The 27,978-nt window shown below is 32.3% G+C and overlaps 1 protein-coding gene and 1 long non-coding RNA gene across 2 annotated transcripts; one reads left to right on the top strand and one right to left on the bottom strand.

The window, feature by feature from the left end:
- Nucleotides 1-522: 522 nt before the first annotated feature.
- On the top strand, nt 523-1,791 carry LOC129875878 (uncharacterized). Its single transcript, XM_055951103.1, has one exon. The coding sequence runs from the start codon at nt 546-548 to the stop codon at nt 1,152-1,154; it is 609 nt and encodes a 202-aa protein (XP_055807078.1). The 5' UTR covers nt 523-545; the 3' UTR covers nt 1,155-1,791.
- Nucleotides 1,792-13,582: 11,791 nt separating this feature from the next.
- LOC129880445 (uncharacterized) lies at nt 13,583-19,727 on the bottom strand. The gene is made up of 2 exons (XR_008765392.1): nt 19,344-19,727; nt 13,583-13,985 (listed from the first exon to the last, which is right to left on the bottom strand). It is a non-coding gene; the product is annotated as an uncharacterized LOC129880445 (long non-coding RNA).
- Between the last annotated feature and the right edge of the window lie 8,251 nt (nt 19,728-27,978).

Raw genomic sequence — 27,978 nt, forward strand, 5'->3', positions numbered from 1 at the left:
TTCTTGTGGAAATACTTTGTTATATGTGTTGATTTGTATTTCAACCAAACCATCCTCATTGACTTTAAAGTACAATATCTAATTGCTATATTACATTACACTACTTATTAATAAGCAACTAAAGAGAGGATTACCTCTTTAAAATAGATTTTTTTAGCAAAGGGATTTATATATATGTTAAAGTTGAACTGCTGATGCATCCATTACATTAAGATGCTCGTTAGTGACTGTTTGGGTCACATTCCGACCTTGGAATTTTCAAAATAAATTTTTATTTTTTTATCATTATTAGTTCCTACTAGAGTGTTTGCTTTCATTTCATCTCGAACAAACACTGTATCAACTATCAAAATGATGGGTACATCAAAAACAGCTTCATTCGTTCCTTCTTTAGTTAAAGTATATGCTATTTTGTTCTACTCTTTAAATACATGGGACAGCTTGGTGATTTCCAACTTCATCATTTAGTACCTGCACTTAACGAGCAAATTTTCATAAAGCATATTATTTTGATTGGGGGGGACTCGGAGCACTTTTCTGTTACGATGGGGTTGCACCAGGGATCGACTCTTAGCCCGTTTCTATTCGCTCTGGTGATGGATCAATTGACTAGACAAATACAAGGTGAGGTGCCTTGGTGTATGTTGTTCGCGGATGACATAGTCCTGATTGACGAGACTCACAACGGAGTTAACGACAAGCTGGAGGGCTGGAGACAGACGTTGGAGTCTAAAGGATTTAAATTGAGTAGGACCAAGACAGAATACTTGGAGTGCAGTTTCAGTGGCCTGCCGCGTGAGGCTGACGGGGAAGTGAGGCTTGGTACCCAGGCCATTCAAAAGAAAAGAAGCTTCAAATACCTTGGGTCTATTATACAGGAAGATGGGGATATCGACGACGATGTTTCACACCGCATCAATGCAGGGTGGATGAAATGGAGGCTCGCCTCCGGAGTGCTGTGTGACAAGAAAGTGCCACCAAAACTCAAAGGCAAGTTCTACAAAGTGGTGGTTAGACCGACCCTATTGTACGGGGTGGAGTGTTGGCCAATCAAGAAACTTCATGTCCAGAAGATGAGAGTCGCGGAAATGCGAATGCTGCGGTGGATGTGTGGGCACACTAGGATGGATAGAATTAGGAATGAAGATATCTGAGACAAGGTGGGAGTGGTATCGGTGGAGGACAAGATGCGGGAAGCGAGACTGAGATGGTTTGGACATGTGAAGAGGAGAGACACAGATGCTCCAGTGCGGAGGTGCGAGAGGTTGGCTATGGACGGTTTCAGGAGGGGCAAAGGGAGGCCGAAGAAATATTGGGAAGAGGTCATTAGACATGATATGACACAGTTGCAGCTCTCCGAGGACATGACCTTAGATAGGAGGCTATGGAGGACTCGGACTAAGATAGTGGGCTAGGTGGCCGATCGGTTCTCCATAGTTGTCGTAGTCGCGCTCATCTGTCTTAACATATGATTTTGCATGGGATTACTGCTTATATTAGTTGGCCAGTCTACTTTGGGTATCCTATTTTATCTATAGTAGTTAATGCTCCTTTACCCCCGATCTTTCCTACCCTGACTTTATCGCTTTATCGCTCTCATTATTCATATCTTTATATTGTCTGTTATATGCCTGGCTTTACTGACCTATGTCTTGTTTTTCCTTGTTTCTCCTCCCTTGTTTCTTCTCTCTTAAGCCGAGGGTCTTTCGGAAACAGACGCCCTACCTTTTAAGGTGGGGGTTAGGTCTGCGTACACTCTACCCTCCCCAGACCCCACATGGTGGGATCACACTGGGTTCGTTGTTGTTGTTGTTGTATGTCAATAAAGTCAGTATTGATCTCAAAGAGAGAGAGATTATATTTGACTGCAATTAAGACTCCTCTTCTCAGGGCCTCCTCTTTAAAATAGTTAGTAGTACTAAGAAATAGTAAATTAGGAGTTTTTTTGGCCCCATACCAATATCGAATTTTTGAAGAAAAAAATGTAAATGGGTTAGTGTCTGTTGATTTATTTGAAGTCCAACTTATTTTTTCTTAGCTTATAAGTTGTTTTAGATAAAGCTAAATCAAACAGATTTAATTATTTTTTTAGGCTTATTTTAAGCACAATTAAGTTGGCTAATCAAACACTCAAAAAGGCTGAAAACAACTTATAAGTCAATCCAAATGGGGTCTTACTATCACACAAATATACAACAACAATCCAGTGAAATTCCACAAATATATAATTTTAAAATATTTTAATCAACACTACTTAAAATTTATAATTTTAATAACAGTTGTAGGTATTTATTTTACACTTAATGAGATGATTTACTATCATATAAATACTTCTATATAACTTATTTTAGGTAAATAATTTACTGGCACACAAATATATATATATATATATATATATATATATATATATATATATATATATATATATATATAACTTAAAATTTTCAATGTTGCTAATATTTGTAGGCATTTACTTTACACTTAATGAGATATTTACAATCATACAATACATAAATATAACTTATTTTAGATTAATGATTTACAACCAACAAATAATTTATTACCAATATATATAACTTATTTTGGATTAAAATTTTCAAATTATTTTAATCGACATCACTTAAAATTTATAATGTTAATAATATTTTTAAATATTCATTTACACTTAATGATGTGATTTACTATCATACAAATATATATATATATATATATATATATATATATCCTATTTTAGATAAGTTTAAATTTATTTAATCGACATGACTTAAAATAACTTTGTGAATAAATATTGGTATGTGCAAACTGCAAAGCATGGAGTTTTTGCCATTAGTGAATTTATATATCAATATTTGTTCTTTTTTCAAAATAAATTTGCGTATTATTTATAAGTAACTTCATAAAAAAATATAAATAAAACAAAAAATTCATAATCAACAGAGAAAAAAACATTTCACTCCAAAAATATAATAGACAGTGGACAGATATAATTTTATTTTGACTGAACCCTTTTCCTTTGATATGCGGGATGGGATACGTAAAGATATTTTATGAAATTATTTTATTTCACTTTTTATATGGGATAATAATTTTACTATTTTAATACAAATCTTGAGATAAAATGATCTCATGACTAATCAAACTCATAATTGAACGTGAGATAAAAATCACAAATTTTATCCCGAAATTATTATTCGCTACCTATGAAATCACCCTTATCCCTTTATCCTTCAACTAATTAGCTTTACTTACAACTGAGATTGAAATATTGTTGATCTAATGCACATTATTACAATATTTAATAAAACTTAAAAGTTTAGTTTGAGTGGCTTTTACTTTAGAGTTTCTACTGAACTTTCATACTTTCCCAATATATCGCTGGGATCGGAGTAGCCAATTAGCATTTCAATTTAATGTATGTTTCCTAATATAGTTCTCACCATACCATTTAAGTCTTTTACTTGGTTGAAACAATTAATAATATAAACTTATAATTAAAATCCATTCCTTCATTTTATTTTAGTTACTAAAATAGCGCTATTATTTTTCTTCTTATGAGCAAAAAAGGAACAAAGAAAATAAATATAAAAAATGATATTCCTTATAGAATTATGCTACTAGTGGAGTAATAAATCTTGTAAGTTATTTCCAACTTCAATAATCATTTGTTAGCTAACTTCTTTTTTCTCTCACTTGGTGTCGAAAGCCCGTAGAGCCTCGACTAAATCTAAATCGCGCACTACAGGCTCATTCGGAGATGACGCTCCTAATATGATTTTTTTCATACACAGGACTCGAACCCGAAACCTCTAATTAAGGGTGAAGCAGTCTCACCACTGCACCACAAAGGTTAGATTTCACCACCTCTATCTACCCAACTAGTACTATTTGATCTACAACCCATATTGGTATTTGTTAGCTAACTTGCTTCTTTATAACATTTAAAAAACATTTGCTTTTCTTTTTTTCTACCTTGAAGAGTTGGTAAAATTATGTATGTGTATATCAAATTTATTTATTTTTGTGGAATTTCTTGTATTGTCTTGCTTCAGAAATAGAATATATAATTTTGGTCAAAAAAATATTTCAAACAGTATAACATTACATGCAACAAGAATGAGATGTAATACGTTATTGACTATGGGGTGAGTCTTTAGCCAAATTAAAGTTGTCCCTTATCTATGAGAGATGTCCCTTAAGTATAGTTATGAGTATTTTTAGTTCCTTAAATTTGTGCACATTTGTTCCAACTACCAGGTTGAAGTTAAAAATTAATGGTAACCACTACTAATATTACTAAAAAAAATATGATAAGACTCGATTCGTTTGACCCCAATTTTTCAAATCCTTTTTTAATAAGATCGATCGAGCCCATGTTTGATTATGATAGGAAAGAAATACTACTTGACAAATGACAAGAAAGGATAAATTCTTGTGTACCTTTCCAAAATAAGATAATCTCTTTATACTTTATGATATATAAAGATAATTAACTTTTTACTGTACGTATACTATTTATTATGCAAGTCTGATATGTATATGAATTAAATTTATCAATTAATATAATCACTCATTATATATTAGACAAATTTATTGGAAGAACGTTCGAGATGATATTCATAATTCATATAGTACTGATTTTGTTTTCATATAAGTTGAAGTAAGTTCCATTTAATGTTCCTCATGTTTAAGGAATAAATCAGCAATTATAAACTTTCATGTCAATATGGTTTTTTGTTTAAATAAGTACGATTATCATATGGTTTATTGAGAGTAGATGAAAAGAGACATTGAATTGTTTTGTTATAATTTTTTCATTGTTTACTCTTTGGGCAATAGCTATCAAATACACAGTGGGCAAGGTAAAAAAATATATGACCCCTAATAGACAAGCCAACTATTAAAAAGTCATGGTATTGTAACAACTAATAAGATCATCAACATATTAAAAATTGATGTCATTGTAATTGGTAGGTGAGGTGAGGGATGCTTGTCTTTCATATCATAAAGCATAGTAATAGATTAATAAGTTTAGTAATCTTTCTCCATCCAATGTCCGTGTTAATTAGCCAAATAGTAATGTGATTTTGGATAATTAAAATATGAGTTGACAAAATATATGAAATGTGATATATCTCTTAGGCATAATATAGAAACAAACATTTAAATTTGACCTTCATCAGTTGACAAATAAACACTTTAATTTAGAGAGTGCACATTTAGACACATTAATTCATTTCCATTGTATGAATTGAACACTCCAATTTATCAAAATAATCGTCTAGACAATTTATCAAAATAATCGTCTAGACATTTCTAAAATTTATAATTTACGATTGACGTCAGTGTTAAATGTCCATGACAACAAGTTGGAGTGTTTAGTTGCCACTAATTGAGATCAGGTTGAGATGTCTAGATATTCACTCTCAAAATGAGTATTTAGTTATTAACTGAAGTCAAGTAAATGTTTGTTCATGTATTATCCCTTTTTTTGGGGGAGCTCCACAAGAAAACTGCAGCCATTACTCTTCGAGCGCACATTAAATATATCACTTATGTGCAATAACTCACAAACACTACATGAGAAACAAGACCAACTTCAATGTGAAGCATCTAAAGCCAATGCTTTATGCCCCCAATTTATATAGCAATCGTACTTTTTAGTCCGTTGATTTTAGGCTTAAGTTATCGACGACCTCTTAAAATTGTCCATATAATTTACTTAGACATCTTAATTAGGACTTGTACCTATTAAACACCTAAATTGTTCAAAACATGTGCCTATTAAACACAAAATATTGATATAATAAAATAAGTGTACCTCATTACTGTTGAGCGCGTGAATAGATTTAAATTTTTATTTTTATTTTATAAGACAAACTTGTACCCTTTTTTGTTGACACTTGACATGCATTAACTAAATAACTAATTAAAAAGAACTTTTTAATTTAGCAATAATCTCTTAATCAAAAAACAAAACAACCCCACAGCACACCCTTATACCATTCATCTTTTTCTTCACTCCATTTTAAACTTTCTGCACTTTGTTTTGGTTCTTCTTCTTTTTTTCTTTTCTTTTCTTTTTTTAAAAGAATTTGTAAAAAGAAAAAAATCGCACATTGAAGTTAAAATAATTGACCGACTCGAGCAAACATCGCCACTCATTAAACTTATAAAAAATGATATAAAAAAATCAATATAATTTATTTGAGTCCTTTAGAATTTGAAATATTTATCAATATTTTTCATTTCAAATTCATATTTTATAGTTAGATTGGGCCCATGTGCTAGGTGTCGTAATTTTATTCGTGATTTTTTTAAGATAATGCATGCCAATTACACGGACAATATGTTAATAGCTAATTGTCATTTTGTGTTTAATAGATATATATTCGTTAATATTAGAGTGTCTAATAAGTAGTAGTCCTAATTAAAGTGTTTAAATGAATTATGCTTACAACTTTAAGAGACTATTGATCACTTAAGCATTGATTTTATAAAAAAATTCAAGAAAATATTGAATAGTTATTTTTGGCAGAAAGATTAAATTATTCCAAAGAAACAACAACACATACTGAAATCTAGCAACAAATTTCTTGAATCAAGTTTCTTCATCTCAACTTTTTAGTTTTATTTTTTATATTGTATTTGTTATTTTTACTGTATTGGAATTTTTAAAATTACTTATTAAAATTTAAATATGTCAATTGAAAAATATGAGATCGATTATTCAAAAAAAAAGGGGAAAAGTTGAAAATCTAATACAATTTACAAAAAAGAGCTTTTAATTATTTGATTGATAATTGTCTTGACTGAAATAATTTTTTTAAAATTAAAATTGATCAAATCTTACTCAAGATCAATTATGTATCAAGAGAGATTGAATTGACTAGGTATACTACATCAATTGAAAAGGAATCATTACGAGAATTCGATTATAAAATAATTATTCATCACTTTGTATTTCAAAAAATTAGAAAAATAAATTTTAAAATTAGGTCTTATTTTGAAATATATTTTAGGCCACCAATAGTATTGAACCGTCCTTAAAAAAAATGTGATCCACACTAATCAAATTCAGTGCGATAAGCTCTGACCGAGAAGGTTGCTCCTCCCAATTTTTATACCTATTTTTTAACTTCCATATTTTTTGCTTAAACAAATCCATTTTTCCTTCTTCATACCCATCATGTTAGGTGTCTTTTCACATACCAGACTTGTGGTTTATATGTATGCCTTAATTTTGCGAGAGTACATTGATTTCCTTTTATTATGGATGCAATTATATAATATTTAATTAAATAAATAGCCTTCAATTATTAGTTCATCCTCAAATTTGGGAGAAATGATTTTTTCGCCCTTTATATTTTATTTTAATTTTATATTATTATTATAAAAAAAATTCACTTTTACATATTTGAAAAGAAAATCATTTTTTTCCAATTAAATTGTTAAACAGCAAAAATTCTTATTTCCTCAAATTCCAATCCGTAACACTACCTAATACAAAATTCATTTAAATTTGCAACTAGGCGATAATTTATTATTTTTTAACTCCTATTTTCAACAAATTTCTAAGTAATTTTTAATCAACATTGATTTTCCTGATTTATTTTCCTGAATTGTTTTCATCATTTATGCATTTCCTAGATACTATGTATTTGAGAGGAGTCCTCTCTTCTTAGGTGTTTAGTACTTCTAGGTTTCATTTCTAGTTTATGGAGATGGGTTAACCGGCCTTAGTAAGCTAGTCGACTCATGTACCATCATAGGATCGGAGGTAAGATTTATATCTCCCTTTTTTTACTTTTGTTATTTTTGTTATTAATGTTAAAGTCTGGGGGTGTTGCTCAGCCCCTAACTCCCCCCGAGTCGTTAAAAAAAATGGCTCAAATATTATTAGCAGAGAAACATCATTAATGTAACAATTTTTATTTTTGTTACTCCTTAAACTCTTAAACTCTTCTATCCAAGAAAACCTATGCATCCTTGCTAACTATCAACTTTAAGCTTCCTACTATTTTTTCTATCCTTACAAATCTATAAGTTAATTAGTACTTTCTCTATTCATTTTTATTTGTTATATTTAAATTTGACACGCTCATTAAGAAAATAATAATTGACACAACTATTTCACTACACTATCTCTATTAATTAATGTTTACTATTAAGTCTTGAAAAATGATTTGAATTATTTGTCACGATCCGACCTAGAGCCTAGTTGTAACATGGCGATCGAAACCCCGAAGGTGCTCCAACCAAGCCTCTTGTACATATCATAAGCATACATAAGGTAAAGTAAAAGCGGAAACATCATAAGAAAGTCTAAACCATGAATAATAAATGAAGAACGTTACATGACAACATAGACTAGAAACATTTGTCCAACTAGATGCCTCTACTCATGAACATGGGCGGAGGCTAAGACATGTCCCTAGCTCACCCTCAATATGAAACATAACACAAGTCTTTGAGAACAATAACCAACTCGATGAGTAGTCCCCGATAAATGAGGACTCACCACAAACACCGCCGGATCGAAAAGCTTAACTAGCCACGTGGACGAATATGATCTTCAACCTCAACCCCTACATTATGAGACAATGTAGGCAAAAAGTATGCATTAGTACGTTGGAATGTACTAAGTATGAGGGCATGACATGCAACGTAAATCATGGGATGCAATGGTCAAGTAAAACACATGATAAGATGAGATAAGTAAATTCATGAGAAAATCATAATGACCCAAGTATTTTAAAAGCATAATTTAAATCATGACATACATAAGAGATCATACATATGTGGGATAGGAACCATAACCGACACTAAGACCATGCGATCTATAACATGAAATCCCGTTGTCTCTCCATACAACGAAGAAAAAGGGAAATCTACTTGCCAAGGTAGACTCTACCCTGCTAGGCAGGTCATACATACGCTAAATGTGGATCTAATAGCTAGGCCATGAAAGCAACCTATGATGACACGTAGTTTAAGAGACATGAAGTTGCTATCAGGGCTTTTGGTAGGGCCCCAACCTCAAGTCCACTCGGTGCTAAGTCAAATTCCACGGAATACATACATAGCATAGAAATCATAATTACACATATCATAGTCATGATCATAAGTTTGAAATAATAGAGTAGCGCTCATTTTCATAACATACTTTAGTGTGAGAATTGTCCTTTCATCATTACAATCATATTTGCATAATTCATATAGTTAGGTCCTAGGTCACCACTTAGGGCCCTAAGTCACCTTACTTCATAACTTGCATGAAATTCATATCTTGAACTTAGAGTAAAACTCAAATGCATAATCAATTGACTTGAAAATCTTGTAATTGACTTGAAAACGTGCATGGTCCTGTACTTTCTATCAACCCATACATAATTCATAAAGATCGTATCATCGGGAAGTATAATTGAAAATACTCATAATTTACATCATGAACCCTAGAGATCAATATAGGAGAATTCATGGAAAAACTCTTCAATTCAATGCAATAGCCACCAATTTATATCAAAATAGACTCATGATCATAATTTGAATCATAACTCGTACAATTGGACTATAGATCATAATACTCATAAAATACCATACTTTAATTTAATAGAAAACTTGAGAAATTGATTGGGTTTATGAATGAAAGAATCCATGCATCAATACTCACATACCTTAAGTGAGAAAATCAAATAATTTGGAAGAAATTGAGAGTTTTGAGTGAATTTACTTGAAGTCTTCAATGGAGTCCTTGATAGTCATTTGTAGAGAGAGAAATATTTGAGTAGGTGAATTGTAGAAGAATGAATAGAATTAAATGTTTAGGTTAATTTATAGAGCTTAATTAGGTCCTAAAAACGTCTACGTTCATTAACTAACAATTAGGAAAAAGTCTAAAGTGTCCTTACTTAAAAAACTAAATTTGGACAAAATTCATCGCCCAAGTCCGCGACGCGAAGATGTTTCCTGATAAGCAAATTTTGAGCGAATGAGATTTTGGCTAGATTTTGACTCGGAAAAAATTGCACTGAACCGGAGCAAGTACTCATCGCGCACTTTATTGTTTTGCGCAGTTTCTTCAAAAAATCTATCTGTCGATATAGGGGTCCTAAAAATCCACTGAGACCCTTTTTTCGCAGGTTTAGACCCCCTGATCGATATTTCAGACTCGAATTTGCCAGAAAGATTAAGGATAACTCATTACATGAGCGGCATATTCCCAAGGCATTCTTAAGGCGCTTGTGAGCATTTTGAGGAATGTTACATTATTAGTAATTAATGCTAAGGGTAAAATATTGGGAAAAAAATTATATTTTTTTTTGATATGTGAAAAGTAACAAGTAAAAATAAAAATTTATTTTTGAAATAGTGAAAAAGTAAAAGTGAACAAAAGAAGCATAATTTTATTGGTTTATGTTGAATTGGATCATGGAAAGGTTGAATTTTGAAAAAATTACCTAATTACACAATCTTTTTACCCTATTTCTTAAAAAGTCCCTACCATTTTAAAATATTACTAAAATCCTTCTTTTCCTTGCTTTCTCTCTCTATTTCAGATACATAACTCAAACCACGACCTAAATCTCTATTTTCACGCTTGAAATCACTCTCATTTATCAGTGGTTACAATCAATCCTCCATTTTTGAATTTCAACTGCATTCTCCTTCTATTCTTCATAGATTTGAAGTTACTAAAGATGGAAGGGTACCCTAGACATGACCGACACTCAGAAGGCATTGCTAGCTTCCAAGCGGACCACTTGGCCTGATCACACATTCATTCATTCAGCGGAAGTCTTAGTTTAAGAGAAAAATAAATCTTAGTGGGCTAACTCAATCAACAATCTCAATCATACAAATCAAAAACATAGTTTGAAAGACAACTAATCAAGAGGTAAAGACATCGAAACAAATCCATCACTATCTGGCCTATGAAACCTCTATCTCAACTATCTAGATGGTGCCAATGACAGGTTCATGAGTACCTAAATCAAAATATAAAAAAAAGTCTAAACTCAAAAGTTAGATGATAAAAGAATGGTATCCTCCGAAAGCAGGTAGAACTCACTAATCACCTGGAATGTGAAGAGATCCTCAACGATGCGCATATTGATGATCTCTAGAAGTTGTTTTGCATCATTAAACGATGTAGACTCAAATGTACATCAATACGTGGAATGTACGAGTATGTAATATGGCAGAATGAAACATGCATAAAGTAGAATGACATCAACTCAAGTAACTCAATCAAGAGTAAGAAACTCAATCAGGATCTCATAAGTCTAAAGCAAGAGTAAGGTTTAGACAGAGAGCAATCATATACAATCCAATCCGATCAAAGTACTATCAAGACTTATCTGGGAGTTTCTCTTATCTGACAATAATCACTTATGAGCCAGTGATCGTACAACAAGCTCGTTGTTGTTGCCACAATCGTCCAATACTTTTCCAAGGTAAAGGACAGCTCATCCAATCATAAATCCAATCAATCAATCGAATCTTATCTTTTCAGGACAATAAAAAGGGGAAACATCTGACTTTAACGGTTCAATTTCTCTCTTACACTGGCTACGTAGTTATTGGGTTCGAGTTATGACCTACTCACCCAATTCGGTGCTCATACTCCTCCCAAGACTCCATGCTCATAAAACAATCAATCCCAATCAAATCAATCAATAAGTCTCCTAGGGACTTTTATCGGTCCATTAGCTCTATCCATTCAATCATCCAATCATTCCCAATCATTTAAGAGTAATTGGAGCAATCATTTATGACAACATTCAGTTGAGACCATTCAATTGGGTTCAATTATGAAGATATGAAAGACTATCAAGTTTCATCAAGACTATCATCATGCTTACATCTCAATCACAATCATGCATTCACAAGTTCAAGGCTCTGGAATCAATCCTTAGGCATATACATCCAATATTAGTTAAAATATTATGAGGGTTTATGAAGTAAATAGTTTTAAATCATTTGTTCAAGAAGCAAGTTTATAGAAGACATCAATTACGTAATAATATATAAAATACGTTAATTTTTAAGGAAAATCTCAAGAAAACACAATCATGGTGACTCAATTCATTCACAAATCAACCTATCACAATCATGGGGCACATGGAAGAACAAAATCCATGCTTTAGTTTAGCCTTACATACCTGGGATGAAGACAAAACAATCAATCTGGCAAGAAATTGCTTGAATCTTTTGAACCCTAGCATTTTCTCTACTCCTTAGCCCTAGGTCTTTTAGTTAGAATACATAGAAGGTACTTAGGAAAGTTTAGAAACTCTTTTAAGGTTGAAAACGACCTATATCAGTCGTGGGTTAAGTATAGGAGGGTTGGAGAAAAGTCTGGAATGCCCCTCATTAAAATTGCGAATTTTGAATTGTCGTGGAACACCTCTGCGTCGCGCCGAGGGTTCATTTTAGTTTATTTTTTTACGAACCTTTCGATAACAATATAGGACCGTCGAAAATCAAAAAATAAATTTTGACCTATTTTTGGGCAGCTCCCTATCGCGCACTTTTCTGTTTTTTGCTGTTTCACTCCGAAAAGTCATTTTTTTGATCCGATTGACCTAAAATTCGACCGAGACCACTGCCCCACTTAATTTTTTGTGCTAATCAATATTTCAGCCTTGGATTTGCTAAAAAAGTTTGGGATGATGCGTCATGTGAGAAATCTCTTGTTTAGAGGTATTTTGGTAATTTCAAGGTTATAAAAACTTTGGAGGCCTCTTACTGACCTACTTCTGATACACTTCAAATACATTAGGAAAGGGCCTCAACATACATTCACAACTTAGAAGTCATTGCATCACCTAACTCTATAAAATCTCATATCAAGACCCAATCGGTAACTAAGGTTTCAACTCAATTTTGTACTAAGGAATTCTTGTGACCTTAATTCATCTCAAATCTATTATCACGCTGAGGAATTGACCTTAACACTTATATGCAAAGTTAAAATCACTTAGTATGATTCCATACGCATAAGAAAGATGGTCCGGGTCTTAGCTTAGAAAATTTCAGGGTGTTACATAACCCCCAAAATCCCAGTGAACCCCTGGAACGAACTTGTTTGAATTTTAAGGACATTATGGATACTAAATCTCTTAATAGTATGAAAGTCCCTGCCAAAGAAACTATTGACCCCATTCCTACAAAGACGGTAGATTATATTGGAGTGCCAGTAATTCAATGGACAGAAGCAGAAGTTGATCGCATGAATGCCCTAGAAGATCTACAATATGTTGTAGTAGGAAAATTTTCCTATGGTTGGCCTGATATTGAGGATTTAAGGAAGGGTCTGTCGATTCATTGCAGAATAAAAGGTTATAGCAGAATCAGAGTCCTTCGTAATCGTCACATTTAGGTTAGATGTGAACTCATTGAAGATTTTGTCAATCTAATGTCCAGAAATGCTTATTATTTAAAGGAAAAAAATGGAATAGCTTTCCAGATGAGATCTTTAATATATGATTCTGCTTTTAGGGTGGACAAGGAAGCAACACAAGCTATGGCGTGGAGATCCTTCCCCAATCTACCGCCTACCTATTTTGTAAAGGAAGCTCTATTCTCGTTAGCGTCAGCAGTAGGAAAGCCTTTGCACTAAGACTTGGCAACAATTAATAAAACTCGGCCTAGGTGTGGCAAGGTCAAGGTTCAGGTGGACTTGACATCTAAGTTGCCGAAGTTTGTGCGTATGGAGATCATGAATGAAAAGACAAGAACAATTCGCATAGATAATGTTAAAATTCAATACGACTATTTGCCAAATTATTGTAGGGAGTGTAATCTCCAAGGTCATAGTGAGTATTCTTGTAGGGTGTTACATCCTGAGTTGAGGCCATTTCCCAATGTGTCAGCAGAAGTAGCAACTCCAACGATGAGAGGCAAACTCCAGAGAAGTCTCCAAAAGGGGGGAGACAGCCACACCATCAGCCCAAAATGCTTACCAGTGGTCGTATTGTTGGTGACTTGCAAGCATGGAAAGAAAACATCAAAAAGAAGAAAGTTAGCACAGTTAAGGAGAATGCTAATAACAAACAAAAGGAAGGGGTTAGCAACATAGTAGATATTACTACTACTAATAAATTTCACATGCCTGTGAATGAGGAGGGGCAAACAAAAGAAGATAAGGAGGGGTATACTAGTGTAGGCAGTGGTGGGGGGCAGCAAGATCCGACCAATACAAAGAAATGGATCACTCAAGCTTTTGGAAGACAAGACAAGCAGGCTTCATCCGAAAAATGGGGTGACAGAGTTGAGGAGGAGGAAGAAGGTGAGATAGTAAATTCACAATACCAGGAAACTTTACAAGACCAGACAGGTGACAAAATTCAACAAATAACAGAGAGACAAGAGAAGGAAATTAAACAGACTAATGAGTCTGATAATCTTCCTCAAGACCAGCAAAGTTGTAGCAGTAACAAACCAAGCCAGGTGGAGAAACATGAGAATACAGATGATAAGGTTGTAGAGATGGATAGCCCTCAGAGTAATCTTGCAATAGTAGAAGCTAATCCAAAACCTATTGCAATCATAAGTCAAAGTGGAACCATGGAAGTTCCAGGTGAATCACAAGCAGAGATTACATTGTATACACAAGCACCTCTTAACAAAGCTTTGCATTCAGTTCTATGAATCAAAATCTCGAGTTGGAGGCATCGCTGGGAAAAAAGCCAATTGATTCGGTTTTCTCAAAATCAACGAGTGGATTTGAAATCATAGATCCATTTTGTGATCCACGCGACTCAGACAAGAATCCTATATCTTACCTAGTCAGTGTTGTTCTGATTGAATTTCAAAAATCTCGCTTTGTGAAGTGTTCTCCTGCCCCTGTCCCCTGAGATAAAGTCACCTGGAAACTGTGATCGGAGTCGTGGTTTGAAGATGAGAGATTTGCTCATATTCTGGGGTAAAGCAGTTGAAAGGAGTAGAAGATGACGTTAGGGAAGGTTTGATGGATTCAGAGGAGGACATATATAAAAACTATGATCAAGTAATGAAGCAAGCAGATGTTTCCCCTAGGAAAGGAAGAAAGGGGAAGAAGCAACAAGTCAGTGACTTTAGTCATACCACTGGTAGGGTGACAAGAAGTGTAGCCTAAATCTAATGTCTCCATATGATTAAATGTCTTATATGAAATATAAGATCAGTAAGGACACATCAAGCTTTTAACAGTGTAAAAATGTTAAATAGGCATCATCATTTTGTTTTGAATGCTTTGATGAAGACTTTTCAACAGGCTGGGCAAATTCAAAGTTATAAAAGGAGATTAAACATGAATAAAGCAGGTGCTAATATTAATGGAAAGATTTGGTTCTTTGTGAAGGACTCTGTGGAGTTGGAAGTAATTGGGGATTCAGATCAACAAATTACACTAAAATTAATTCTGGAGGACAATCAGTCTATCATTATCACTTTAGTATATGCTAAATGCAATGATCTTGATAGGATTGATTTGTGGAATGACATGTATTTCACTGCCTCTAACATGTCACTTCCTTGGTAAGTAGGAGGAGATTTTAAAGTGGTTTTATCTCAAGAGGAGAAGATTGGAGGTGCCCATTGCATAAACTCATGTGAATTACTTGATGTGGGATTCAAATACAATCCTTTTACATGGTGGAATGGAAGAACTGATGGTAAATGTATTTTTGAAAGGTTAGATAGGGTGTTGACAAATCAATTGTTGCTGAAAGGTTTAGGCAATACAGAGGTTGAGCATCTATCCAGAACAGGGTCGGACCATTCCCCTCTCCTCATTAGTATAGGGGGTCAGAATGTTCATATTGTAAAACCTTTCAAGTTTTTAAAGCATAGTTCGTGATAACTGGATTGCTGATTTTGAGGGATGTCACTTTTTGATGTTTAAACACGATAAAAAAATGTCAAATAGGCTGTCTAAATAGAGCAGAGATACCTATGGAGATATTTTCAAGCAGTTGATTATAAGGGAAGATTTAGTCAAAATCAAGGAGCAATTATTCGAGGAGGATCCTAGTTTAGACAATATAATGATTCTTCACCATGCATAGGCTGAAATGAAGAAATATTTACACTATGAGGAAGAATTTTGGAAGGAAAAAGCAGGAATCAGGTGGTATGTAGAAGGGGATAGAAACACAAGATTTTTCCATAATCTAGTGAATGGCAGAAGGAAAAGACTGCAGGTGAAAAAGATCCATGATACATATGGAAATCTAATAGAGGAAGATTTAGCAATTGCAGAAGAGGTCATCAATCACTACAAAAATCAATTTCAGCAAGAAGAGGAGGTTTCTGATTTTCAAATTCTAAATCATATCTCTGAAATGGTGTCTGAAGATGATAATGCAAAGTTGTGCTCTATACCAGCCCTGGAAGAAGACAGAAAAGCAGTTTTTGCTCTAGATGGAGCTAGTGCAAGTGGACTTGATGGTTTATCAGGAGCTTTCTTTCAATCCTGTTGGGAAGTGGTTGGTATAGATGTTCATAAGGTAGTAGGGGCATTTTTTGGTGGTGATACTCTCCCAAATTTTTTTACTCAAACTAACTTGGTCCTAATTCCTAAATAAGAGGTGGTTCAGAATTTTTCATATTTGAGACCAATCAGTTTGAGTAATTTTATAAACAAGGTAATCTCAAGGATGATGCAAGGAAGACTAGATCCTTTACTGCCTCAGCTTATTTCCTCAAATCAGTCTGATTTTGTGAAAGACAAATGTATAATTGAGAATGTGCTTCTTACTCAAGAGATATTTACAAACATCAGAAAGAGGGAAAAACTAGCTAATGTGGTAATTAAATTAGATATGGCAAAGGCTTATGATAGAGTCTCTTGGCTCTTTCATACCAGGATTTTGAGGGAAATGGGGTTTCAAGATGTTTTCATTGATTTGATTTAGAGGCTACTTGTAAATAACTGGTATTCTATTTTGCTTAACGGTCAGTGTCATGGCTTTTTTAACTCTACTAGGGGTGTGAAGCAGGGTGATCCACTTTCACCAGCCTTATTTATTATTTCAGCTGAAGTGCTTTCGAGGGCTCTAAATTATCTACATGATAATGGGTTGTACAAGGGATATGAATTACCAAGGTGGAGTGCTAGATTAAATCATTTGTCTTATGCAGATGATACTATTATTTTCATATCTACAGATAAGGTCTCTATCAGCTTGATTATGAAAACTCTTTAGGAATATGAAAAAGTTTCTGGACAGTTAATTAATAAAGATAAGAGTGCCTTTTATATGTTCAAAACTGTGGCAGTCAGGTTGATGCAGGAGGTTGAACAAATGATAGGTTTTGTAAAAGGAGATTTTCCTTTTAAATACCTGGGATGTCCAATTTTTCACTCAAAAAAAAAGAAGAAAAAGTACTATAATGAGTTGATTAAAAAGGTGAAGGAGAAGCTACAGAACTGGAAGGGAAAGTTGCTCTCATTCAGAGGAAAAGCAGTATTGATCAACAGTGTTCTACAAAGCATGCCAATTTATCTGCTATCAGCTCTTGCCCCTACCAAATATACCATTTCAGATGTACACAAGATTTTTGCAATTTTTAATCGGAGTAACAAGGAGTAGGGCAAGAGTAGACATTAGTATTTTTGGAAGAATGTTTGCTATCCTAAGTCAGAAGAGGGTCTAGGTTTTAGATCATTATTGATGTGTCTAAAGCCCTTTTTGCAAAACTTTGGTGGAAGTTTAGGACAACTAGATCCCTCTGGACAAACTACATGTGGAACAAGTATTGTAAAATATATATTCTAGCATTAGTTGAATGGAAAAGGAGTCCCAATTATGGAAGAAGACGCTGGAAGTTAGAGTTGAAATTGAGAAGGATATTTGGTGGGAACCTCACTCGGGTTCTGCAAACCTGTGGTTTGAGAACTGGACAAGGCTTGGTCCTCTGTATCAGGTTCTGCCTAGTGATTATAATTATGATGAAAGACTGAATGATCTTTGTTGTTTCATGGAAGAGGGAAAATGGCAACAAGATGTAGTACAACAACATCTACCTCAAGATCTTGCTGATTTTGTAATTAATCACTTAGAAATTGTCAGTTCTAGTGCTCAGTGGGATGTTCCATGGTGGACTCAAACTAGCACTGGTAAATTCTCGATCAAAAGTGCATGGGAGGTTCTTAGACAATGAGAAAAGGAAAACTCTATGTTTTCCAAATTTTGGACAAAGGGGTTACCATTTAAGATTTCTTTTTTCCAATGGAGGGTATGGAAAAAGAAATTGCCAGTAGATGAGATCGTAGCAAAATGTGGCGTTGCTATGGTTTCCAGGTGCAGATGTTGTGATACTCCTAATCAGGAAACTATATCGCATCTATTCTTACATGGATATTTTTGTAAGGATATCTAAAACTATTTTTGTGTTGTAGCAGGTGTTCTTGGTCCTTTTCATCAGGTTAATCAAGCAGTAGCAAGGTGGTGGGAGATTGATTGTTGTGAAAAATTAAAGTCATTTTACCAGGCTGCTCCTGCTATTATTTTATGGCAGATTTGGAGATGGAGAAACACAATTGTATATGGAGGTACAATGTCTAAAGGAAGGGTCATTACTGAGATTAATAGGAATTTTCATCTCTTGGCAAAAGTGAGATATCCTTAGCTGCCAGATATTTCTATTTGTTGGGTTCATATTGTGAGATTCTTTGATGATTATAGACCAAAGATTGCCACCACTAGAGTTTACTGGACAATGCCACCTACAAGATGATTTATTTGTAACACGGATGGGACATCTAAGGGAAACCAGGACCAAGCTCCTCCTCGTTTTGTATCAGGGATGACCAAGAAAATTTTCTATATGCAAGTGCAAGACAGATAGGAGATACAAATAACATAAAGCATAAGCAATAGCTATCAAGGATGGATTGAGGTACTGTAGAGAGCATAATCTTTTCCCTCTTGTTATTCAGACTGACTCTCTTGCTATGGTGAAGGTGTTAGAAGGGAAGTGGGATTGTCCGTGGAGCATACATGGAGAAGTTACTATGATCAATCATATGAGGGAAGGAAAGGAACAACTATTATATCATATACTAAGGGAGGGCAACAAAGCAACAGAGCAACAAATTATTTTACTAACCATGTTTTTAATTTTGCAGGTACAGAGGAATATAACCATCACCAGGAGATACCAGCAGAAGCTAAGGCAATAATTAACATGGATAAAGCTCAAATTCCTATTCTTCGATTCAAGATTTTACGAGCTAAAGAACCAAATTGAACTAGAATTATCAGCAATAAAATGACTCATTGCATCATTGAGTCCAACAAAACAGAGAAGACACGACAAAGAAATTAAGATTCAAAAATGAGATGAGAATGAGTTACCTTTGTTAAATCTGACGTTTCAGCTACTGGATTTTGTTTTGATGGTGGTATTAACTCCGATAAGGGTTCAACCCATTAAATAAGAAAAAGTAAAAGAAAGGTCAGATCCAGGTATATAGGAGGTTCTTCGATACAAAGGGGTGAGGCTCTTACCAGTTATTGGTCAATGTGGCGGGTTTGTTGTACTTAGTTGATGGAGGATACTCCGACGCCTGTGTGAGAGCTTGAGGCCACTGAAATGAAATCTACCTAGAAACTAACGACCTTATCACCTACGTGAAGCTTTTAATTTGGTGAGAAATCATCCTATACACTAAGATAAAGTTCTACCTACCTTCAATGGTGATTGAGTTGAGAAGCTTAAAGATGGTCCTTCTGTCTTTGAAGGTTGGAAAAAATGAAGGAAAGGGTATTTGTATTTTTTTTTGGTTATAAATATTTAATTAGGGGTTAATTATAAAAAAAATGGGATTGATTTGAAATATTTGTAAATTTAGGATAAAAAATTAAAATATCAAAATTTTTAATAAAATTCTATTCATTTTCTCCATTTTTTTTAACCCTCTCTTCTCCTCTCCTCTCTTCTCTCTTTTTTTTTCTCCAATTCTTTCTCCTTTATTTGATTTTCTCTGTTCTCCTTTTCTCTCTTTTTTTTTCCCCAATTCTTTCACTCCGATTTGATTCTGAAAATTATAAAAAAAATTGATGAAAGAGAAGAGAGGAGAGGAGAGGATATATTGTTTATATAAACAGGAGTTGTTCAACAATCAAGAGATGTTGTTTAAACAACTCTAAGTTGTTTAGTTCAAACAACAAAAGCTGTTTAAACAATCAAAAATTGTTTAAACAATCAAAAGTTGTTTAGTTCAAACAACCAGAAGATATTTAAACAACCTTAAATTATTTAGGTGTTTTTTATGATTCTTTAGTTAAAACATTGAGAATATTTTAACTATCAGCTAGTTGTTTGGAGAAATATAAAAATATTTGCTAATTATTTTGGAGATCGACATATGAAAATATTTGTTAGTTGTTTAGACAAATGTTTAAACATCGGCGTTTGGAAGGCTGGAATGTGTTGAGATTGAAAAAAAAAAGTTATGGAAGAAGACGAAGATGAATGTGGTGAAGGGCTGCTGTTGCTGCTTCCCGCTGAAAAAATGAGCAGATTTTGCCCTTTTGGCTAAACAATCCTCTTATATGTTGGGCTTATTTGTAAATAGCAAAATTTTGAAGTGTATAAAAATATTCTTTTTTAAATTAGCATAACCCATTAATACCTAATTATACTAGAGTTCTTTTTACCCAATTTTTAAAACTTGTGTCCTAAATTCTCAAATAGATAACTCAAAAGTCTTTTTTAATTCTATCCCCCGAGAAACTAGGTCATGCCTCCTCCACTTCCACGGGGAGGTTGAGGCAATGGACAACAATCCTTAAGTGGTGGCAATTTTGTTTGTAGCTTTGCATTTTACTCTTTTATATAAGAGAGAATGTGAGGAGCTTGGGGTCAAAGCTACCTGCTTAGTCATCTCAAGCTTCTCACATAGTTAAATATTTTTGTGTTTTAATAATAAATTATTTGATTATTTTTATTATTTATAATTAGTAATTTTGTTTTAATTTATTTGTCTTACTTTTATTTTTAGTATGTTATATATTTAAATTATGAAAAAATTATGTTATAAATTACAATAATTAACAAGTTAAAATATTTTTTACTCTATATTATAAAGCCTCAATGTGAGGAGCTTAGGGTCAACCTAACTGCTTAGTCATCCCAAGCTCCTCACATAGTTAAAGGTTTTATTTTGTGTTTTAATGATAAACTATCTGATCATTTCCATTATCTATATTTAGTAATTTTGTTTTAATTTGTTTGTCTTACTTTCATTTTTAGTATGTTATATATTTTAAAAAAAGGGCAATCTGGTGCACAAATTACAAAAAAATTATACTATAAATTATAATAATTAACAAGTTAAAATATTTTTAAAACATATTAAAATTTTGGTTGACACATGAAGTAACATATATTATTTGTAAATTACATAAAAAAATATTGTAAATCACAATAATTAATAACTTAAACTATATAAAAATTAGAAGATAGCCACAGAAATTAAGACAAATGGAGTAACATATAAATTAAGACAAATGGAGTAACACATATTTGAATGCTTAGGATTAGTCAGAGAAATTTTAAATTTGTCCTTCTACTTCAATTTCCTCTATTAATTATATTTAGTACATTGTCTGCTTCAATTTATTTGTTTTACTTTCCTTTTAAGTATGTTATATATTAAAAAATTATGAAAAAATAGTATTATAAATCACAATAATTAACAACTTAAAATATTTCAAAAATAAATTAAAATTTTAGTTGACTCTCAAAATTTTACATGTGTTTACATAAATTGGGACAGAGAATAACATATATTATTTGAAATTTACATAAAAATACTGTAAATTACAATAATTAACAATTCAAAATATTTAAAAATTATATAAAAATTTGATTGACAAACCTAATTTCTTCTGTGCCGCATAAATTGAGATGGATAAAATAACATATATTGGGCTAGTGTTTGCATGGTTGGTTGTATCCAGTATTAACATAGATATTAAATAATTGAAAAGGGATCCAACCATTTTTTATTCATAACGGTACATATGGGTGCATAAATACATATGCACTCCAAAGTTTTCTTTTCCATCCATTAATTCTCCTTACAAAGTGTGTGTTGCTATATATATACATTTAAAAGTGTCTCCTGTAGTTTTTCTATTAATTGGGAGTTTCTAGTTCTTATATTATTTCTTTTAGGGCATATGTTAGCTAAGTGGTCTATACTACCACATGTATAATATTCTAATTTATTTTTATAATTCCTATCACTTCTATATTTTCTGACGTGTCTATCTCTATTTAGATAAGGTTTTCTCGCTGATGATCTTTTTAGGTAATATTTTTTACGTTTATATGGTTTTGGGTTATAGTATGTTTGCCGTTTATGCTTCTTTGGTTTTTGTGGTCTTTTGTCATAACTTTGAGTTGTATAAATAACTGATTTACAAAAGTTCATTTCATTTTGTTTAAGCTGTTTTTGGATTTGTATATTGGTATATTTTTCTTGTAGTATTTCCATTACATGTTGTATCTTTTGTCCTATTGACCACAAAGCATTTGGGTCTTGTATTACTCCTGCTCTCTTATACCATCTTTCTTCTATTTCTCTTTCTAGAGCTCCAGGTAACTTACGAAATAGTTTTTTACCTAGTTCGTCATCAAATGTATTCCCACTAACTGTGCAATAATAGAAATAATCCTTTAAAAAGTCTTTAATATGCATCCAATTAGTGATGCTTAACTGTTCTAATTTTATTACTGCATTTCTTTGTAAGGCTAGTAATCCACTATTTGGATCTTCTCCTGTTAACAAAACATGTATTTTATTAGCAAAATTGTATGGATTTGGTCCTAACTCTATTAAACCTTGAAATTCTTGAGGGTAAGTTTGTTTATATGCTTCCCAAACTGCTTTACATGATTCTCCAAGAAAGGTTTCTAAATATTTATACATTGTTTTTGCATTTGTTTCTTGATAGTTTTTTATGAAATCTGCTACTATTATTCCTTTCCATACGTCTATTACTGTATTCCATAATTTCGGATCGTGAGCTGCTATATTAAGTATTTTTTCTTTATTTCCTCCTTCTTGTAATTTAATGGGTTCTTCTAAAGGCATTCGTCTACCTGTTGGTTTAATGTTGTCTCTTATTTCTATATCTTGTGTTACAGGCCATGCTTTCCTTGGAAGAGTGCCTGAATTATGTGTAACATTTGCTGCTGGACTAGTTCTTTGAAAAGGGCTCGCAATGTGGGCACTTGTTGCTTCATTCATTAGTTCTTTGTAGCTTACTAAGGATTTAATGTCATCTAAAGATTCTAAGTCTTCTGTGTCGTTTACGTTATTACTTTCATCAGGTTCTTTAACATCTTCTATTCTATATGCTAGGTTGACATTTCTTTTTGAGCAGATTCTAAAATGTTCTATAGTTTCAACAATATCCATTTTTCCTTTTTGGCAACCTTTACATTTGAACACACTATATTTATTTCCTTTGTATAATTCTTTTGCTATTTCTATAGCATTATCTACTTCGCACCCTTCTTGTATTAACTCTATATTCATAAATTCTTCTTGTTCTGTAGCTATTGTACTTTCTGTATCTGTGTCATCTGCTAACTTTTGATTGGTATAATTATAATATGTAAACATTATTGAAGTTTCTCCTTTGGAACTAGTGTACATTAGATGGTTGGTTGGTGTAAACTCTTTAGGCTTATTTAATTTATCTAGGTTTCATTCTAGTCCTGCGTATTCTTCTGGATTGATTTTAATTGATTTTATTAATTTTATTCCTTTCTTTCCCATTACTTCTACTACATCGTTAATTTGGAGTTTAAATTTTGTATTACTACTTAACATCATTTTTCCTATAAATCCTAAACACATTAGTAGGTTATTACCTTTATTCATTTCTTCATATCCTTTGGTTTGTATTCCTATTTTAATATGTTCACCAAATTCATTTAGATTCATTAAAAAGTCTAGGCTTACATAGAATATTTCTCCATTATTTGTCATATCTACTTCAGTTAATCCTATTATTGATTTTTTCAGGTCTGACCATCTGTCGTCATATATTACTATTAGTACCTTAGCACCTAAATTTTTCTAGTTAAACCTTTAATTCCTATAACAATTAATCCCATATGCATCATCATTAATCTATGGCCTTTTATTGTCTTTAAGAAATTAAGAGTTACTAAGTTTAAACTCGAACAATTTTCTCCTCGTGCTGATATTTGTTCTTCTCTATAGTGTCGGTATAGTTGGTTATCTTTAGAGAAACATCCTACTTTGTATAGAGTCTTTGGGTTTAATAGTTTCAATTGATTTTGTTGGAAAATTTGTAAATCTTTATCTACATCTACTACTTCATTTAATTCTTGGTTCTGTTCATCATTAGAGCTTCTTCTCCTAGATAGTATCCTAGATATGAGATTATTTCCTATTCTATTGTCTGAGTAGATTACGCCTGGTCTGTTTCTTTGGATATTTTCTTCGTCTGTTGATCTATACTTGTGTGAAAAAAGTTTCATGGTTGTGGTTTTTTGACAACTTGTATTTTTTCTTTTTGGGGGGTTATTTCTATTCTTTTTAATTGATTTACTAGAGCGTCTATTTCTTTATTAGGAAGTTGAGGTATTTGTACTTCGAGTTGTTGTTTTTCTTTAAGTAGTTTGTCAAGTTTAGTATTCAATTCTATTAGCAAAGCTATAATTGTGTTGTTTTGTTTTACAACTATTTTATCTGATACACTAGCCGGGACGTATTTTGTAAGACCTATTGGGTCATCATGGTATTTGTTTGAAATTTCTAATGCCTTTTTATAGTTTATATCTTCTTCATTCATGAAAGAGAAATTTGTTCTAGTCTTTTTATTATTTCTTTTAAGTTGTTAACTTCTGAAATTATATACTCTATTTGTTCTGTTGTTTTTGTTATTACTTGATTATTTTATACCTCTAGTTCTTTAGGTTTTTCCAGAATTGTTTTTACTAGTCTTTCTATTTCTGTTTTAGTAGGTATATTTTTCAAGGTTGAACTTAGTATTTAAGAAATGTATTTTCCGATTTATTTCTAGTTGTTGTGTTTTAAGGAAATCAAAATTTTATTCTAGCTTATTTAAAATCTTTGTTTGTTTGTTTATGATAGATTCTATAGTTTCTAGACACTTTTAAATGTAGATGAATGTATGTCAGATACTAAAAGTATATACTCCATTGTAAGTGTTGAAGTAGCAGAACAGACCCAATCCGAATCCTCTGATTCAGAAGAAGATAACTTAGTAAACGAAATAGGATTAGATAGAGGAATGATAAATTTAGAAGACCTACAATTAAGTACTATGATGAACGTAGGAGTAGAATGTCATCATAATTTTGAAAGACATAAAGGTATAGACAACAATCAATGTAACATATGTAAATGGTACCCCAGTAGAACAAATAGAGCTAAATTTCATAAATGTTATATGGAAGCATGTCTAACATGTATAAAAACTAAATTAGAAATAAAAGTAGGAAAACAAAAGGAACCACAACAAGATAAGGTCACTACAAAAGACTCAGTAACATATTTACGACTAATAACCCTAGAAATCAGAATAAATAAAATAGAATAAAGGTTAATATATCTGGAAAAAGGTAAACGAAAGGTAGAAGAAGAAGAAGAAGAAGAAACACTAGGAACAATACATTTAGATAACATCGAAACAGAATTGATGAATATAGAAGAAAATACTACTAGCCTTATCTGTAATAAAGATAAACAATTTGGAACAGTTAAAGTATTAGCTAGAATTAAAATTAAAGACATAGAAATCGAAACTCTAGCCTTAGTAGACACAGGATGTACAAGTTGTCTTATAAATAAAAGGATATTGCCCGAAAAAATATTAAAAACATTTAAAGAACCTATATCAGCAATACAAATGGATGGAACCTACAATTTTTATAATCATTACATAGAAAAAGCCCAAATAAGCTTTATTAATACTTGTAATGAATTTTATAAACCTACGTACAATATGTATAAAATACTAGCTAAAGACTTAGACATAAAAACCGACCTAGTAATAGGATTATATTTTCTCATACAAAATAATGGAAGTTGTTTTTTTCAGAGACGGAATAATGCTATTTAAAAATACCACTTATACTCCAGTACAAACTGAAAAGTGTCTTACAAAGGGAAAATCTCAACCAAATGTACAACCAAACAAAGAGACAGCTGCCTATTGTACAAATTGCAAAGGTGGCAATAGATGTACCACAAAAAACCTGTACGAAGAACAGGAAGACTACTTAGAAGATACATACTTAGAAGACATAGAGAAAGATTACACCTTAATAAATATAGAAACAAAATTTTATAACTTCCAAAAAGGGATAAATGCACTAGAAAAAAAAATCCCAGAGATTTAGACAAAATAATTTTAATACTAGATGAAATGGAAATAATTGGAGAAAGCCCCTAGTACATTGGGATAATGTTTTGTGTATAATTTTGTATTTCCTTTCTGGATGTATTCTAAGGTCTAAATATTCTAGGTGTTTTAAAGGATCTATTTTGTCTATCCTAAAGAAGTAAATTGCCAAAGTACTTTGTATAATTCTATTCTATATTTGCTAAATATTATATCTTCTTTGATTTCGGTAATTTGTCTTAGCAGTTCTGCTCTTAATTCAGTTTGTTCTTTATATAACTCTTCTGTTGTATATGATTTTATTTTAAAAGCTGGGTTGTCTAGTTGCTGTTCTAACCAGGCTAGGTTTTTCTTGAGTTCGGTCCTATATTTTCTTTCTTCGTATATCCATTTTTGTTTTTGCCTAACTCTTCTTATGTATTCTAATGTCATCAATATTTATCCTAGTGGAATATAGTTTAGTATCTTTTTATTTTGTCTTATTCTAATTTTAGAATATACTATTTGTGTTTCTAGATTGTTTAATTGAGTCTGTAGATACGGTGTATGCTGGTCTGGGTGATATGAGGAGTATTGATTTATAACGAGTAGTAATTCTTTTTCTGACTGCTTAACTTCTGATTGGTGTCTTAATTCTTCTTGTAGCCAACCAGATACTCTTTTATATCTTTAAAACAAAGGTTGATTTTGCATAACAAATTTTATCCTAATTGATATAATTTTTCACTAATTTTTCTGTAACACCAAGCAATTCTATTACTACTATATTCTAAATCACTCTCTTGGCTTTGGATTTCTCACCTTAGGACACTAATAAGGTCTCCTCTAACTAATCGTCTTTCTCTAATCTGATATGTTTTATCGATAGCATCTATTGTTTCTACTATGTGAATATAGTCTTCTAAAGCTTTTTTCAATTTTATAGCTGTATGTTTTAGCTTATATTCCCTATATAACAACCAATATCTAGATCTGTAGTCTTTATGAGCAGGATGTCTTTTCATTTAGTGTCCATAGAAACTTCTCGCTCTGATACCAAATTATAACAATATTTCAATAAGATAAATTATAAAGATGTTTCAATAAGATAATATTTCAATATGATAGTTGAGGTTATCAAATAATTGTTGATAAAAGTTCAAGTTTTTTAAATGACTGTTGTAAAATCCTACTCAGTACGCCCTCTCTCTATTTGTCTTGTCATGTTTATCTCTTAGTTTTATCATAATTTCCCCATTTTTTACTTTTTTTTTACTTAAGTATGTGGCGTTGTTACACCAGATCTACGAGTCTTCCGAAGGACTCTTTCGGTTGATAGTTCTGATTTCCAGCCGATATACTTTAGTTTTGATTTATCCCTTTTATCTCTTCTTCTTAACTTATTTTTAACAACTTCATTTTTAACCCCACCCCGGATATATCTGGCCACAATTACGTCCTTAGTTCAGGTGGACTGTCTAGGCCAAATTAAATTCCTAGGAATTTACAGGTTAATCCATAGTCGTTGTTAAAAATTAAGAAGCTAACCATTTACTAAGGGTTTCAAGATTAAATATGTACAATCATTTACATAATA

The sequence above is a fragment of the Solanum dulcamara genome, chromosome 2 (assembly GCF_947179165.1).
Source record: "Solanum dulcamara chromosome 2, daSolDulc1.2, whole genome shotgun sequence".
Lineage (NCBI taxonomy): Eukaryota > Viridiplantae > Streptophyta > Magnoliopsida > Solanales > Solanaceae > Solanum > Solanum dulcamara.

Excerpts from the sequence above, each read along its gene's own strand:
- LOC129875878 (XM_055951103.1), top strand. The coding sequence starts at position 546 with ATGGGGTTGCACCAGGGATCGACTCTTAGCCCGTTTCTATTCGCTCTG.